General features: G+C 48.2%; 1 protein-coding gene across 1 annotated transcript; it reads left to right on the top strand.

The window, feature by feature from the left end:
- The first annotated feature begins 1,393 nt into the window (after nucleotides 1-1,393).
- On the top strand, nucleotides 1,394-2,002 carry LOC139060281 (uncharacterized). Its single transcript, XM_070539378.1, has one exon. It carries the CDS (start codon nucleotides 1,394-1,396, stop codon nucleotides 2,000-2,002), a length of 609 nt encoding a protein of 202 aa, XP_070395479.1.
- The last annotated feature ends 14,376 nt before the right edge of the window (nucleotides 2,003-16,378 follow it).

Raw genomic sequence — 16,378 nt, 5'->3', positions numbered from 1 at the left:
ACGCAGCTAGCAGATTTCGAGTGCTTGCACAGGAGATCACGCTGTCTCTATGGTGCACACCAAACAGCCAGACCAACCAGAGCAACCGTCAATACCACCTCCCCTCTTTGATGCATCTTTATATGCCGACTGGACTCCGCCGAAGAGAGGCGACTCTGCTTTATCGCTTATGGCTAGGGGTGGCCTTCACGAAATCTCACTCATTTCGCATTAGAATGGCCGACAACGCTCCCTGCAATGCGGAGAGCACATTCTGTGCGACTGTCCTGAATATAATGTTCAGAAACAGTCCCTGGCGTCCGTTCTAGCGCGCCTTGACACTAGACCATTGTCCCTCGACACGATTTTCACATGCCGCCGACAGAAGACATCGCAGGTGAAGGCGACGAAGGGACTACTTCGGTTTTTAAAAGAGACGGGATTGGACAAGCGCCTGTGACAGTGGTATCACATACCATGCCACATTGATGGACTCTAACGGACGATGTGTGGGCGCTGTGCTATGTGTTCTCTCTCTCTCTCTTCCCCTTCCCCATCTTTCATCGCCCCCATCACTCTCCCATGTGTAGGGTAGCAAACCGGTTAATCTAAATTAGTTAACCTCCCTGCCTTTCCTTCTCCACTTTTTCCTTCCTTCCTTCCACAGTTTTCACCATTTACGCGAACAGACCATTGTTTAACAGAGCATCGAGAAGATAGCAACCGCTAAAGTGGATAAAGGAGGCTACGCCTTAGAATGGTGATCAGCCATTACCGTCTACGTGAATGGTCTACGCTAATCTTGCGTTCTAAAGCTGATGAGGTGCTTCTTTTAGTTTTCCAAACTAAGTTACTTAGAGAAGCTGCCACCGTTTTCTGACAACAGCTATCCCGTTTATATTAATGTGGGTAATGCGAGCGTCTGTGGAGGACTACAACACGACGGTGGTATGACTACGACAGAGTGAAGACTACTGCATGTCGACGAAGGAGGGACGATGACGACATGATGGCGACTGAATAACGGCGCTGAAATGACGACGACGGATTGACTCTGGCATCAAGACGGTGTCCTTGCGTTGGAGCTCAGGTGTAAACGCTGACGTATATAACCTCACAGAACAATACTGCTTTCGGGTTTGACGAAATCACCGATGCCACGATTAGAAATCTGAGTCCGATGCACATCCTGGACCTGACTGAATACCTAAACGATTAGCTCTGTATCAAGGGCAACGTACCGAACGAGTGGAAACACGCGGAAATTGGGACCATTCCCGAACCCGGCAAGGAGCCCACGATCGACGCTCTGCATCCCATCTCTCTGACTTCGCGCCTCGGCAAGCTGTACGAGAAGGTCATCGAAACCCGCCTCCAACATTACATAGAGGACGGTGACCTCTTCCCGCACACCATGCTTGGCTTCAGGCCGGGACTTTATGCGCAAGGTGCTTTCATAATCCTAAGGAAGGAAGTTCTCAAGGGCATGCCGAAGGGAGGAGGACACCTCCTGCTCGCACTCGACCTGAAAGGGGCCTTCGATAACATCTCTCACGAGGCCATTCTCAAGGGACCGAACGACATCAGCTGCGGGGAGCGCATCTTTAATTACGTCAGATTGTTCCTAATATACCGGACGGCAACCACCGGAAAAGACCAGACTCGATCGGATACGATCGAGGTGCCAAACCAAGGAAGGCCGCAAGGTGCGATTGTCTCCCAGATTCTCTTCAACATTGCGATACTGGCGCGAACCAAAGAGCTGCGGAAGATCCCGGATCTATGCTATGCCCTGCACACAGACGAGATCACCGACGAGATCAGGAGACGATATCAGGAGCCCACCACGGCCGTGGAGAGATTTGCGGTAGCGAGCAGGATGCGCTGCGCGCCCGAGAAGTCCGAGGGGATACGGGTGCATGGAGGGGGAATCTACAAGTCCCCCGGCCCTATCGACCTCTATCTAGGGGCCCTGAAGATTGCGGAAAGCAATAAGACTAGGATTCTGAGTTTTTGGATCTAGAGCAGCCTGAAAACCTCCCAGGCCATCCAAGCCCTAAGTTCCACCACCAACAAGATCTCGCGGATTATCAAATGAATAACAAGAAGCCGCAAGGGCATGCGAGAAGACACGCTTCGCCTCATCCAGGCTCCGGTGAATAGGGGGACGTCGACAAAGTGTTTTTTGATACAGCGCTGTTCTTTCTAGCTCCGGTTTATTTCTGTGAAAATCTAAGTTCATCCGCTGGTCCTCGCTCTCTGCTCGGTCGTGAAGGAAGTAGATGTCCCCCCACGTCTGCCGGTGACGGCGGTGTCAGCCGCGGCCGTCTCCAGGAAGTAAATCGGTCAGCAGAGTGACAGCGACAGCGAAGGCACCCATGTTTACTCTCTCAGCAGTGAGGACACTTCCGGCGACGACTTCCAGTTTGTGCAGAGCGAACAGAAGGAACACCAGGACGTCCTCGTCGTCAATCATGCAAACAGTAGCACGCACGCAGAGGCCGGACGCCAATACCACCATATTTGTGGCCCCGCTTCCCACCGTCAACATGAAGCTACTTAACAGGCAATCTGTGTCAATTGTCACTGGAAGCCCTGGTGCCAAATTAAATATCAAACATTCGAGTGAACACACCAAAGAATCTACTAGCGATTGATGTCCAGCATGCGGCTGCTATGACCACTCTATGAAGCGTAACGCACCTCGATGGCATTCAGGTGCGCTCTTACATCTATCTGGCATCTGACGTAGTCACCGGCGTTATCTACGACGTACACGTCTCCATCCTTAATAATGACTTGCCGACTCTTATCAAGCCAGCAAATGATGAGATCATTGTTGATGTTAAGCGACTAGGCAGTTCACGCTGCGTTAAGATTGCATTCAAGGATAAATATATACCCGTGCATGTTAAGGTGGGACACTTTAGACATGCAGTGCGGCTTCTCATTGCAAAACCTCTTCAGCGCCGCAAATGCATGAAACTGGGACACGTGAGCAGCGTCTGCGAAAATCAGACAGCATGCCCCCGCTGTACCGAGCCTCCGTTGCAGGTAAATGTGACGCCACTGTAATGAAGTGTTCAAACTGCGGACGGTCACATGAAGCTTCATCGAAGAAATGTCCACATATTAAGAAGGAAATGGCCATCTTGAAAGAGATGGCGAGAGATCATTCATCGCATCGCGAAGGCGCCGATAAAATCAGGAAGCGACGTTCGCTTCGCCGGCGCTCCTGAAGGAATGGTGTCTCTGCGACGCGCATGCGACTTCCTACGACACCACCTCCTCCTCTACCGCCCAGACCAGACGCTGTGGAAAGGACCGTGAAGAACAAGGCCACTGAGAAGACCACATCTGCAAAATCTTGGCCGGCTCTACCGAAACGACAGCAATCGCCAACAGAATCACGGGAAACTTTTGCTGGACAACCTCCGCCGTCTACTGTCGGTGACTTGTGCGGCAAAGACATGCACGTGGCTGTTATGCTGCAATCGCTAATTATTACACTGCGCATCATACTGAACAAGTTGCAAACACCAGCAGTTCAAAATTCTCGGCAAATACTGGGTGCACTAAATCCAGTGCTTGCTAGCATCGTTTAAGCCTCATGGCTCGACCAAAAGTCCCCTTCAGCATTGAAGTTAAATGTGAGTCGATCTTTCAGTGGGATGCCAGGGTTCCCACATGATGGCTTTTCTTAGTTGAGATTTTTTTTTCTTTGAAAATCCGTGAAGTAAGCTCGGTCGTAATGACAGTGACGGCCTTATGCCTCAGCTAGCAACGCATGACCTAATGCAGTCTTCAGTGCTGGAACTATAAAAACAAAACGCTTGAGCGAACAAATATAGACCATATCACGCTAACAAATGCGACGCATGTATGTTTCACGTTCCTGACGAAAGGTATGGAGGAAAACAACTTTATTGCACATCCGGCAATGTTCAACGACACGGGCTCAGGTCTCCCATGAGGGGACTTCGAGGCCTTGATTGTCGCCACCTCTTGGGCCCGCTGGACTGCCCACTCTTGTGTCTTGAGGTTGGAGCTGCGCAGAGCGGCGGCCCACTTCGACGCAAGAGCCTCCGGAGCTACTGCCATTTTAGCTGACATAACAGGACAATCCCACAAGATGTGCGTGACATAACAGGACACTCCCACAACATGTGAGAGAACGTAGCTCTAGTTACCTGCCATAACTTTCGAAGAGCACTCAGGTATTGCGCGGGAAAAATGTGCCGCAATCGCACCGGACTGGGGAACGTGTGTGTCTGCAGTTGTCGCCAAACGACTGCCTGGCGACGTTTCAGTTTGGGGTGAGGTGGGGGCATTGTCCGCCTGCGAAAGGTACGTGCACAAAGTGGGTATAATTAATTTTATCCCCGGAAAACAATTAAAAACGTGCTGGACGCTTTCACCTGGCAGCTCAATTTACTTGAATTTGCGCTGCCAACGTCTTGCTTTTGCGCCTTTCGGCATCATTTGTGTACAGAAGGACCGTTTCTTCAATGCAAATGGGCGACGGTGGCTTTCGGTTGGTGCAGAAGCTGGTTTCTAGTTAAATTACTTAATTTCTTCGACAGAAACACATGCTGCTGTTACAGTTCGATATCTTAGGTATGTCAAGTTTCTAGGCCTCAATTATGCTCCACTAGTTTTGATGAACTTACCTCTGATGCAACAACGAATGTCAAAGAAAAATATGTTTGGGGGTTCATTTGCCGAAACCACCGTTTGATTCTGAGGCGCGCCGTAGTGTGGGACTACGGATTCATTCTGACCACCTGCGGTTCTTTATCGTGTATCCAGTACATGTGGTACACGGGTGTTGTGCCATTTCGCTCCAATCGAAATGCGGTCGCCGCCACCTTCGCGATTCGATACCACGCCCTCTGGCTTAGCAGCGCAACATTAAAGCCAGTACGCCACCATGGCAGGTAGCAAGGAATGTGCCGCTTTAGCATAACAAAACTACCCACTTTCAGTGGTGCTGGCGTGGCGTAATTAAGAGCAGCACGTAGACCACCAAGTTCATTTGCCACTCAGTGCACTTCGGGTCGCATGACCAGTTGCTAGAAGAGAGCTCCGTCAGGCCCTATATAGGGGCATGACATCGTCCTCCAATGGCTGCCGCGGCACTGCGACATCGTTCGTAACCAACTTGCTGCATATGTCATCCAGTCTGTTCATAAATGATCCGGATTGTTCCCACACCTTTGTGAAGAACTGACTCTGTGAGGTGTCTTCATTGGCTCGCTTACACCAGGACACAAACTTCTTTCGTGGAACACCCAGAGAATCTCTGGTTGTCTCCAGACTTCGTTGCAGCCTCAAATTCCATCTGAATTCTCTCTAGCCACAGTGGCGCTGTGGCCATGGCGTTAGCGCTGCTGCGCTAGACGTCACGGGTTCGATTTCGGCCGTGGTGGCCGCGTTTCAATTGCGGGCAAAATGATAGAACGCTCGGGTACCATGTATTGAGTGCACCGTAAGTAGCCCCATTGGGCGAAAATTAACCTGGAGTCAAATATTAAGGCTTGCGTGATAACCAGATCATGGTTCTGGCACGTAAATCTCCAGAATTAAAAGTTTTATTCGCGCTTCTCCCACCGTGGTGCAACTTCTATGTGCCGCCTCTGGTTAGGGGTGTTCTTTACTACAACCTACTGATTCCTTATTACAGTGCCAGGAACGTCCATTTCGGACCAGTGAAACTGTGAAGAGGCAATGAAGCACTTGTGGGCGGGTTTCTCTGTTTGTTCTTGTTTATTTTTTTATTTTTTTTGCAGTGTAAGCTGTTATGGGCTCATTCTAATAGCCATTTCGGTTGGCGATGGTGTCCGCCACTGGTGTCCGGTGTCCATAGCCGCTATTACCAGGAATAAGAAAAAAATTCATAGTTCCCACCGAAATCAAAGGCGGGCCCGCTTCGCGGGATCCAGCTACTCTACCATAGAGCCACGCCAGCGCTTACTTGTATGCAGCGGAAAAGGACCCTATAAACGTGTCCTAACGCGCAAGGAGACATGCGATGTGACGGGCGCACCGCTTAACCTCGATGCGTTGGCATTTTGCATTTCAGTTGCATATTATTCCACCAGGTAGAACGCCACGTAGCAGATGCGCAGATAGCGGTACAAGGCAGAGAAAGAAGGTTTGTGGAAGAGAAAAGTTTACGGAGATGTATACAGGAATGCTAGAAAAATTTGTATATGTACATGATTAAATTAAGCTGGCTAGGTGAGTATGTCCCCGCCGAATTGCAAAGGGGATGTAAATAAAGCGCCATCATTAGCATCGTGTGGCGCCACTTCTCAAAGAAAGCTTGCTAGGTGATAATGTGGCCGCTGCGTTTCGAGAGACATGCCAATAAATCACCATCATCCTTATTGCCACGGTATTGTGCCATTTGTCTTACGATGTCAGATACCCACGGCGTAGCGTCTATACGTGCGCCCTTTGCATTGCAGTTGCATAATATTACACCAGGCGGCACGCCATGTAGCAGTCGCATAAGTAGCGGGATAAGGTAGACAGATAATTCTTGAGGAAGAAAACGACGGTTATAAACATGCATAAATATTGACGCAATGAAAAGCATGTATGGCCTACCTGATGACTTCAAGCAGGTTGGGCGACTGTCACCGTCCGGTTTCAAAGGAAATGCGATTAAATCATCGTCGTTATCATTAGCATCGTATTGTGCCATTTGATTTGCGATGTGACATGAGCGCCGCGTAGTGTCGATGTTTGCAAAGTTTCCATTGTAGTCCCGTTATATTACACCAGGTGTCCCGACATGTAGCAGTTGCATGCTGAGCGTAGCTGGACCTTGTAAACTCAAGCAGGCTAGGTCACTATTTGTTACCACCAAGTTTCGAAAGGGATGCCGATAAACCACGTAGTGTGGATACCTGTGTTTACTTTCGGGCGCGCGTTCTGGGACCCTGGCCGAAAGCTTAGCGATAGAACTAGTGCTTGCCGATGCCACTTCTTCACATGGCCAACACGAGGGAATCGCAGAAGGTGCATGCACTGTCTCTCTGAAAGCCATTTCAGCGAGTGGCCGTTCTAAGTTTGAAAAAAAAGCACTATTCAAGCCATGGCGTTACGTGGTAGAGACGGTAAAGAAAGTAGCAAAGCTGCAAAATCAAGTACACTGTAAGCTTCGTAAGATACCCGGTCATGGCAACACAGTTTGCAAACGTTTTTTACAAAAACGCTTCAAGGGATTGCCAGATTAGAAAAAGCGCTACTGACTCGAGCTGGCGTTGGATGCAAATAATTTCGCGCAACACATTGTTACTAATTCTCGCAAAAGCGCAATGGCAGAGCATGCCTCAGTTTTCCGCTAAACCAGCATTTCTATGGCTTTCTTAAATATTTCGTTAAAATGCACGAATCCACAAATGTGGTCAGTATCATCCTGTGTAAGCCGCTTAGACGAAAACTCCCAGCGAACTGCCCAGCCCACGACGTCTTAATCGGCGAAGATATTTAATTTATACTATGTTTATAAAATATCTTTCTGATCGAAATAAACTTCATGAGCGTATTATGCTCTGCTTGTGGAGGGATAGCCAATCGTTTAAGTAAAAATGCAAGAAAAAAAAAACAAGGCAGCAGGAGCACCAACTCGCACCTAAATTTATCTCAGGAGGCCACACCCAACATGTAAGCGCATCTAAGGCGCGCAGAAAAAAATTACAAGTGAGTCACGCAGACACGCTTTCACGGAGCAGTATATAAAAGGTGAAAAGAAAATTGCATTGGACTGTGTGGTTTTACATGCCAAACCCACGATCTGATTATGAGGCACACCGTAGTAGGGCACTCCGGAAATTCAGACCACCTGGGGTTCTTTAACGTGCACCTAAATCCAAGTGCACAGGTTATATAAAATGAAATATACTCCTTTGATGCGAAGCGGAAGCAACACCAATGCCCTAATGACTTTTTTTTATGTAAACAATCGAACCAGCACCTTTCGGATTCTTCCTATCACAAGCGTATCCTCAAGTTGTGGTACCTCGGCTGCGTGAGGCACATTAGACGGGCAGGTGTCCGGGTTGGAAGGTAACTAAAGATAGGTGGGCCGGTTGGCTTTGGGAGCCTGCGGTAAAAGCAGAAATGAGGCAGTGCAGGGTGACATGAATTGACCCTCTTTTGAAGTCAGAGAAGTACAGAGCAAAATTGGTTTTGAAGAAGGACTCGGGAACATTGATCAAAGTAAATGGGCGGCTAAGCTGTGCAAGTATCTGTACCTAAAAAGCGGGAATACAGAATGGAGGAATAGGTCAAGAAATTTGGCAAACATATACACGGTAATTGAAACTGTAGATAGAAAACCAGGAGTAATCAGAAAGAAAGTGAGAGAAACAGCCACAGGGCGAATGGAATGCAAAGGATGGAAACGAAAATGACCATCGGGTTTTGCAAGGAATGGAAAAAGAAGAAATCAGAAAGGAAAATCTGTACGATAACATGAATAAAAGTGCCCTGCTATTTGAGGCTCGTGCTGGTTGACTATAAAAATATACCGGAGCAAATATTCGCAATTAAATGAGGCGTGTATATGCTGCAGCGAAAATCCCGAGACCACTCAGCACATTTTGATGGAATGCGAAGGGATTCAACCAGCGAGACCACCACTTGGATTAAAAGTACACCGAAGTATCAACCGGTCAGCAGTCAAGATAACAAGAGTCGTTTAGAGTATAGGTGGAAGAATAGCAGGGAGTAGACTGATAGGAGGAGATTTATTGCAGGCATTAACAGCGGTACAATGTAGATAGAGAAGATCAAAGAAATGCACGCAAAAATGTTAGAATGAAAAACATTCATAGCACACCTCAGTAACTCAAGCAGGCTGATTGACTATTTGTTCGTGCCCCGTTTGAGAGGGGCTACCAATAAATCATCATCATCATCATCATCATCATCTCCATCATGCGATCCGGCACCCTCCACCACGCCGTCAAATAAGATAAGCTTCATTTGGCAGGGGCCTTTGCGCATCCATCTACACCACTGTCGACGAATCTGTGCGCTGCGATGCAATAAAATTCAAAGTTGTGCGTTGTTGGCCGATTTGGGAGGCAATGTTTGTGACCAGTGGAAGCCGCGAGCATGCCAGGACAACCCAATATTCAGTTAGGTATGCCTTGAACCTAGACATTGTTTGTGAACACTATGGGCTCGGCGGGGATGTGCTCTACCACCTTAGACAAAAGTGTAGATACCTGTACGGGTCTGTGTTTCCGTTTCGTGTGTACAACATTCACTCGCGATCGCCTATGACCTCTGCAGCATGCCTCGGAATAATATAGACATCCTGGTGTTCTTTTACGAGCACCGAAATGAGTTACACGAACGCTTCTTTCTCTTCGGCGCTCATCGAAATGTGCTTCGCGCAGCAGGTCATCGAGCCCAAAGAGTGAGGGAGGGCGGAGGGGGGGGGGGGAGGGGGAGGACGGACGGACGGAACAAACTTTAATGGAAAAAGGACCTGCGAGGTTGGAGGGATTGCAAACACTCAAAGCAAACGCCATATACAAGAACTCCGGTAAAGTGTCACCGGTGGGGATAACGATGATTTCGCTGGATACTATCAATCACACGACACAGCAACGTTCCCAAACTAGTGACCCTGAATCTTCAATTTCTAAATAGTGGTCCCGTTGATAGCCACATATTACCTAGATTACCGACCTTCGCTGTTTATCGCCGCACACCTTTCCTAGTTCACTTTCCTTTTCTTCCTTTTTTTGCCCCGCGACAGCTGCAGCGAAGCGAAACTCGCGGATTCAGTTCCCTGACGTAGCCGCAGCTGCAGCAAAAAGCGAGCAACTGCAGTAATTTTAGAGCCTCACGTCATTTCCCGTAGACCATATGCTGGAGGAAGGACAGGTTCACTTACGTTGTGGCGTTTGGTACGCACGCAGTGTACATCCGCCACACGCAGCAACACCGTTCCTCTGCAAGGTGCCAAAGGTCTGTGTGCTTCCATATAATCCTACTGCGTAAACAATGCTCCTTAGTTTTCTCCACAATAATAAGCTCCTGCATGCCGGCCTCGTATCGATGACTTTGTCTTTCAGGGAACTTCTTTCAGGTCTCTTAACTTCCTTTCGAACAACGTTTACCTACGTACTTTCTCTCGCAAAACCGTATCTGGCTCAAAATATGAACACCTCATGATTTCCCCAACCCCTTCTTTCCCCCTCCCTTTTGTTCTAGTTATCCTTCACCCTTTCGATATACCGCATTTGCCCCTGAAGAGAAGCACGGGCAAGCAGGCTTGCCCAAGCCAATCTGTTTGGTCGTCCTGTAACTTCCACCTTTCCCTTAATTTATCAGTTCCGCCAGAACGAAACAGTCATGAATATAACAAAGGAATCTGCCCGATTCTACGTGCTCGGCATGCAGTTATCACGTGATCTTCGTATCATTTCTGCTATAGCATAAGAGAGGCGGGAGCTGTGACGGTGAGAAAAGCACTGCCAGATGCGAAACAGAACGTTGAGCAGTTCGCCCCGTTTCCGCATTGGTGGCTTAGGAAGTAGACGGGATAATTCACTCCTGAATATCCAGTGTCCTAGCGGGGACACCACTCCATGGTGGTGTCCATAGAGTGCTGGCTCGTGGTGCACCTCGACACTCAAGATCCTCAACCAAACGCGTGCTCTTCCGAAGTTCTTAACTAACGCGCAGTTTGAATGTAAAAGTCAATGCTTAGCATATTACTTTCAGGTCGTTCCGTCAGGGGTGCACAGGCTCACGCGGCACCGTGCCATGGACGGCTCGCAACTGCGGGCTTTAGGGCGTGTTCTGCCTCGCTGCGTGCATCATCTTGCTCACCTGGCTCACGCTATGCTGGCGGATGGCTACGTTAAAGTGTCGTGCTCGGACAGAATTATTGCAGCCACTTCTCTCTAGGCTAAATCGGCTTGCTGCCAACAACATCTATCCTCCTCCTCCAACGCGCGTCCCTTGCTCTGCGTGACGTAGCCATCCAAATTATCAGTGGTTGAGGCTTATATCCAACGCCGAAAATCTGCGGGCATACCATCAACACGCGTTCGTAAGAATTCCAGAAAACAGGCTTCATTAGGTACATATGTGCACTTATACAAACACGACATATGGATCAAGGTGTACCGTATTTGTATATATAGTGAGATTGATTTTAAGTTGTGGCACTTCAACCTTTATTATCGAATGTTGCCCAGCAGAATTTTTTTTCTTGCGAAGTTTTGGCGTTGAGTATGGACTTTCTGGCTAAATTCCTTCGGCCAACGCTCACTGACAGGCAGCAAGCGTGATTTGTTGGCTTAGAGCGGGAACACGGGACGAAAAACACGAAGCTTGGCAAGCGACTCGCTTTCCTTTGAATGCACGCACATAGGAGACAGACCGATGGAAAAGCTCCGGCTGCACTGGTGTCAACGACGGGATGTAAATGACATCAAACAAGCACCCATCGTTCGCATAAGATCAGAGCTGTCTGCCTATCAAACTGTAGCTTGCAAACCAACCCACATGTGTCTTGCGGCGAAATCCTGTTCCAGTTTTCTGCTTGGTGCTTGCCTCCTCTTGCTGAGAAAGCTCTGGGAGAAAAAGAAGAGGTAGAAAATCAACGTTATAAAAAGAATGGTCCGGCAGTTTTGGTTGTGGCGGCCTGGTGGCCGCTCGAAGTCCTTGGACTTGGGCCGCGTCTGCGGCTTGCCGGACGGCCCTGGGCTGCTCTTCCAGCTCCGATCCTCTGACAGCCGCCTACAAAGCTCTAGCAATTCTTTTTTTTTATTTCGTTGAATATGCTAATATCGATCTGTATTGCGCGTTTAGATCGAAAATAAGAACTTTTTTGAGTATTGATATGCGTTGTCATTTAGTGGTTGCTTTCCTCAAGCACCACTGCAGCTTCACGAAGGACAGCAAAGTGATGGGCTACAGAATATGTTTTGACCACTGAAGGTTCTGTAATGCAACCGAAACACGCTACACAAGGGCACGATGTCATACTGGGATTTCCGCACTCTGCTTCCTATCGAAATGTGGGAAGCACAGCGCCATTCCAGCACAGCGCCGTAGACAAAGAGCGTCCGCGCCGTGTATACGAGAAAGAACAGTTGTGCGAGATTTACGTTCTAAAACCGGCGACCGTAGAAACCGCAACATCGAATCGCAGTGCCTTGCATCGAACTAAGATAGCCGAGAATAAAGCATTGCTTCGTTCAATTCCGTCAAGTCAAGCTGTTTAATATGCAGCTTTTTACCTCGCTTTGTTCCTGACATAATGCACACGCAACGCTTCAAAGAAAAAATGAACATTTTCATCTATCTGGATTTCCTTCTTCAGTCTCTGTCATTGAACTAATGTCTGCAAAAGGAAGTATCCTTATTTCCACAAGATATGCCAAAATGTTAAATAGTATTTTTAGGCAGCCGTCCAAAAATAATCTCTTGGCCAGCGTAAGGCTTCACCTCCCTTGTAACCAGACCGTGCACATAGTTACCGGAGAATTTAACATCTAAGAGACGAGGAGCACCGGTGGCGGTGGGCCCATATCACTGGCAATAGAGAGAGAGAGAGAAAGCAAGGGTAGGGAAGGCAGGGAGGTCAACCAGAACAGCATCCGGTTTGCTACCCTACACTGGGGGTGGGGGAAAGGGGAATAGAAAGAGGAAGAAAGGGATAGAGTCAGCACTGAGTACATGTGGGAGGGACACCTTACACAATGACACTATAAGCGGTCTCTTAAGCCCGTGCACTTTAAGTACCGCACTAGTGCACGAATCGCCTTTCGAGCCAGTGACGGTTGTGGCCACGGTCCTAGTATCTTTGACTCGGTGAATGGTCTCGAGTCTAGTCTGTGTAAAGTTGCCCGCAGAGAGAGGCGTTGGACATCGTAGCGAGGGCAGGTACACAATACGTGCTCGATAAACTCCTCGCACCCACAGGAGTCGCACATCGGGCTGCAGCAGCAGCAGCAGCAGCGGCGGCGGCAGCAGCGGCGGCGGCAGCATTGGCAGCGGCAGCTACATCATCATCATCATCAGCATAGTTACGCCCACTGCAGGGCAAAGGCCTCTCCCATACTTCTCCAACTACCCCGGTCATGTACTAATTGTGGCCATGTTGTCCCTGCAAACGTCTTAATTTCATCCGCCCACCTACCTTTCTGCCGCCCCCTGCTACGCTTCCCTTCCCTTGGAATCCAGTTCGTAACCCTTAGTGACCATCGGTTATCTTCCCTCCTCATTACATGTCCGGCCCATGCCCATTTCTTTTTCTTGATTTCAACTAGGATGTCGTTTACCCGCGTTTGTTGCCTCACCCAATCTGCTCTTTTCTTATCCCTTAACGTTACACCCATCATTCTTCTTTCCATAGCTCGTTGCGCCGTCCTCAATTTCAGCAGAACCCTTTTCGTAAGCCTCCAGGTTTCTGCCGCATATGTGAGCACTGGTAACACACAGCTGTTATACACTTTCCTTTTGAGGGATAGTGGCAACCTGCTGTTCATGATTTGAGAATGCCTGCCAAATGCACACCGACCCATTCTTATTCTTCTGGCTATTTCAGTCTCATGATCCGGATCCGTGGTACTACCTGCCCTAAGTAGATGTATTCCCTTACCACTTCCAGTGCTTCGCTACTTATCGTAAACTGCTGTTCTACTTTTAAACAATACTTTAGTTTTCTGCAGATTAATTTTCAGACCCACCCTTCTGCTTTGCCTCTCCAGGTCAGTGAGCATGCATTGCAATTGGTCTCTTGAGTTACTAAGCAAGGCAATATCATCAGCGAATCGCAAGTTGCTAAGGTATTATCCATCAACTTTTATGCCCATTTCTTCCCACTCCAGGCCTCTGAATACCTCCTGTAAACATGCTCTGAATAGCATTGGAGATATCGTATCTCCCTGTCTGACGCCTTTCTTTATAGGGATTTTGTTGCTTTCTTTGTGGAGGACTACGGTGGATGTGGAGCCGCTATAGATATCTTCCAATATTTTTACATATGGCTCATCTACACCCTGATTCCGTAATGCCTCCATGACTGCTGAGGTTTCGACTGAATCAAACGCTTTCTCGTAATCAATGAAAGCTATATATAAGGGTTGGTTATATTCTGCACATTTCTCTATCACTTGATTGATAGCGTGAATATGGTCTATTGTTGAGTAGCCTGTACGGAATCCTGCCTGGTCCTTTGGTTGACAGAAGTCTAAGGTGTTCCTGATTCTATTTGCGATTACCTTAGTAAATACTTTGTAGGCAACGGACAGTAAGCTGATCGGTCTATAATTTTTCAAGTCATTGGCGTCCCCTTCCTATGGATTAGGATTATGTTAGCGTTCTTCCAAGATTCCGGTACGCTTGAGGTTATGAGGCATTGCGTATACAGGGTGGCCAGTTTCTCTAGAACAATCTGACCACCATCCTTCAACAAATCTGCTGTTGCCTGATCCTCCGCAGCTGCCTTCCCCTTTGCATAGCTCCTAAGGCTTTCTTTACTTGTTCTGGCGTTACCTGTGGGATTTCGAATTCCTCTAGGCTATACTCTCTTCCACTATCGTCGTGGGTGCCACTGGTACTGTATAAATCTCTATAGAACTCCTCAGCCACTTGAAATATCTCATCCATATTAGTAACGATATTGGCGGCTTTGTCTCTTAACGCACACATCTGATTCTTGCCTATTCCTAGTTTCTTCTTCACTGTTTTTAGGCTTCCTCCGTTCCTGAGAGCCTGTTCAATTCTATCCATATTATAGTTCCTGATGTCCGCTGTCTTACGCTTGTTGATTAAATTAGAAAGTTCTGCCAGTTGTATTCTAGCTGTAGGGTTAGAGGTTTTCATACATTGGCGTTTCTTGATCAGATCTTTCGTCTCCTGCGATAGCTTACTGGTTTCCTGTCTAACGGCGTTACCACCGACTTCTATTGCGCACTCCTTAATGATGCCCATGAGATTGTCGTTCATTGCTTCAACACTAAGGTCCTCTTCCTGAGTTAAAGCCGAATACCTGTTCTGTAGCTTGATCCGGAATTCCTCTAGTTTCCCTCTTACCGCTAACTCATTGATTGGCTTCTTGTGTACCAGTTTCTTCCGTTCCCTCCTCAAGTCTAGGCTAATTCGAGTTCTTACCATCCTATGGTCACTGCAGCGTACCTTGCCGAGCACTTCTACATCTTGTATGATGCCAGGGTTCGCGCAGAGTATGAAGTCGATTTCATTTCTAGTCTCACCATTCGGGCTCCTCCACGTCCACTTTCGACTAACCCGCTTGCGGAAAAAGGTATTCATTATCCGCATAATATTCTGTTCTGCAAACTCTACTAATAATTCTCCTCTGCTATTCCAAGAGCCTATGGCATATTCCCCCACTGACTTGTCTCCAGCCTGCTTCTTGCCTACCCTGGCATTGAAGTCGCCCATCAGTATAGTGTATTTTGTTTTGACTTTACCCATCGCCGATTCTACGTCTTCATAAAAGCTTTCGACTTCCTGGTCATCATGACTGCATGTAGGGGCATAGACTTGTACCACCTTCAATTTGTACCTCTTATTAAGTTTCACAACAAGACCTGCCACCCTCTCGTTAATGCTATAGAATTCCTGTATGTTACCAGCTATTTCCTTATTAATCAGGAATCCGACTCCTAGTTCTCGTCTCTCCGCTAAGCCCCGGTAACACAGTACATGCCCGCTTTTTAGCACTGTATATGCTTCTTTTGTCCTCCTAACCTCACTGAGCCCTATTATATCCCATTTACTACCCTCTAATTCCTCCAATAACACTGCTAGACTCGCCTCACTAGATAGCGTTCTAACGGTAAACGTTGCCAGGTTCAGATTCCAATGGCGGCCTGTCCGGAGCCAGGTATTTTTAGCACCCTCTGCAGCGTCACAGATCTGACCGCCGCCGTGGTCAGTTGCTTCGCGGCTGCTGGGGACTGAGGGCCGGGGTTTGATTGTTGTATTCATATGGGAGGTTGTGGCCAAGTACTGCACCAGGGTGGCCAATCCTGCTCTGGTGAGAGAGTGCGTTACCGTTTCTGGTCGCCGGGATCAGGCCGCACTCCAGGCCTGTTGCGGCAGCTACAGCCGAATACACTTAACAGTTGACCAATACAGGATGAGACCGCTCCAGTCAGCGCAAGGTTGCGCTATCTTGCGTAACAATACAGCACCACACTTCAATTACCCGCTGTGGTTTCTTAGTGGCTATGGTGTTGGGGAATGCGTAAGATCGCGGGTTCGAATCCCGCCCATGGGATCGCAAATTCGCCAAAACACCCGTGTACTTAAATTTAGGCGCATGAAAAAGAACCCCCGCTGGTCCAAATTTACGGGTACCCCACTACGGCATGCCTCATAATCACATTGT

Source organism: Dermacentor albipictus, chromosome 5 (assembly GCF_038994185.2).
Source record: "Dermacentor albipictus isolate Rhodes 1998 colony chromosome 5, USDA_Dalb.pri_finalv2, whole genome shotgun sequence".
Lineage (NCBI taxonomy): Eukaryota > Metazoa > Arthropoda > Arachnida > Ixodida > Ixodidae > Dermacentor > Dermacentor albipictus.
This window is presented reverse-complemented; position numbering and strand designations above follow the sequence as displayed.

Bases quoted from the DNA above. Each gene is read 5' to 3' on its own strand.
- LOC139060281 (XM_070539378.1), top strand. From the start codon at position 1,394: ATGCTTGGCTTCAGGCCGGGACTTTATGCGCAAGGTGCTTTCATAATC.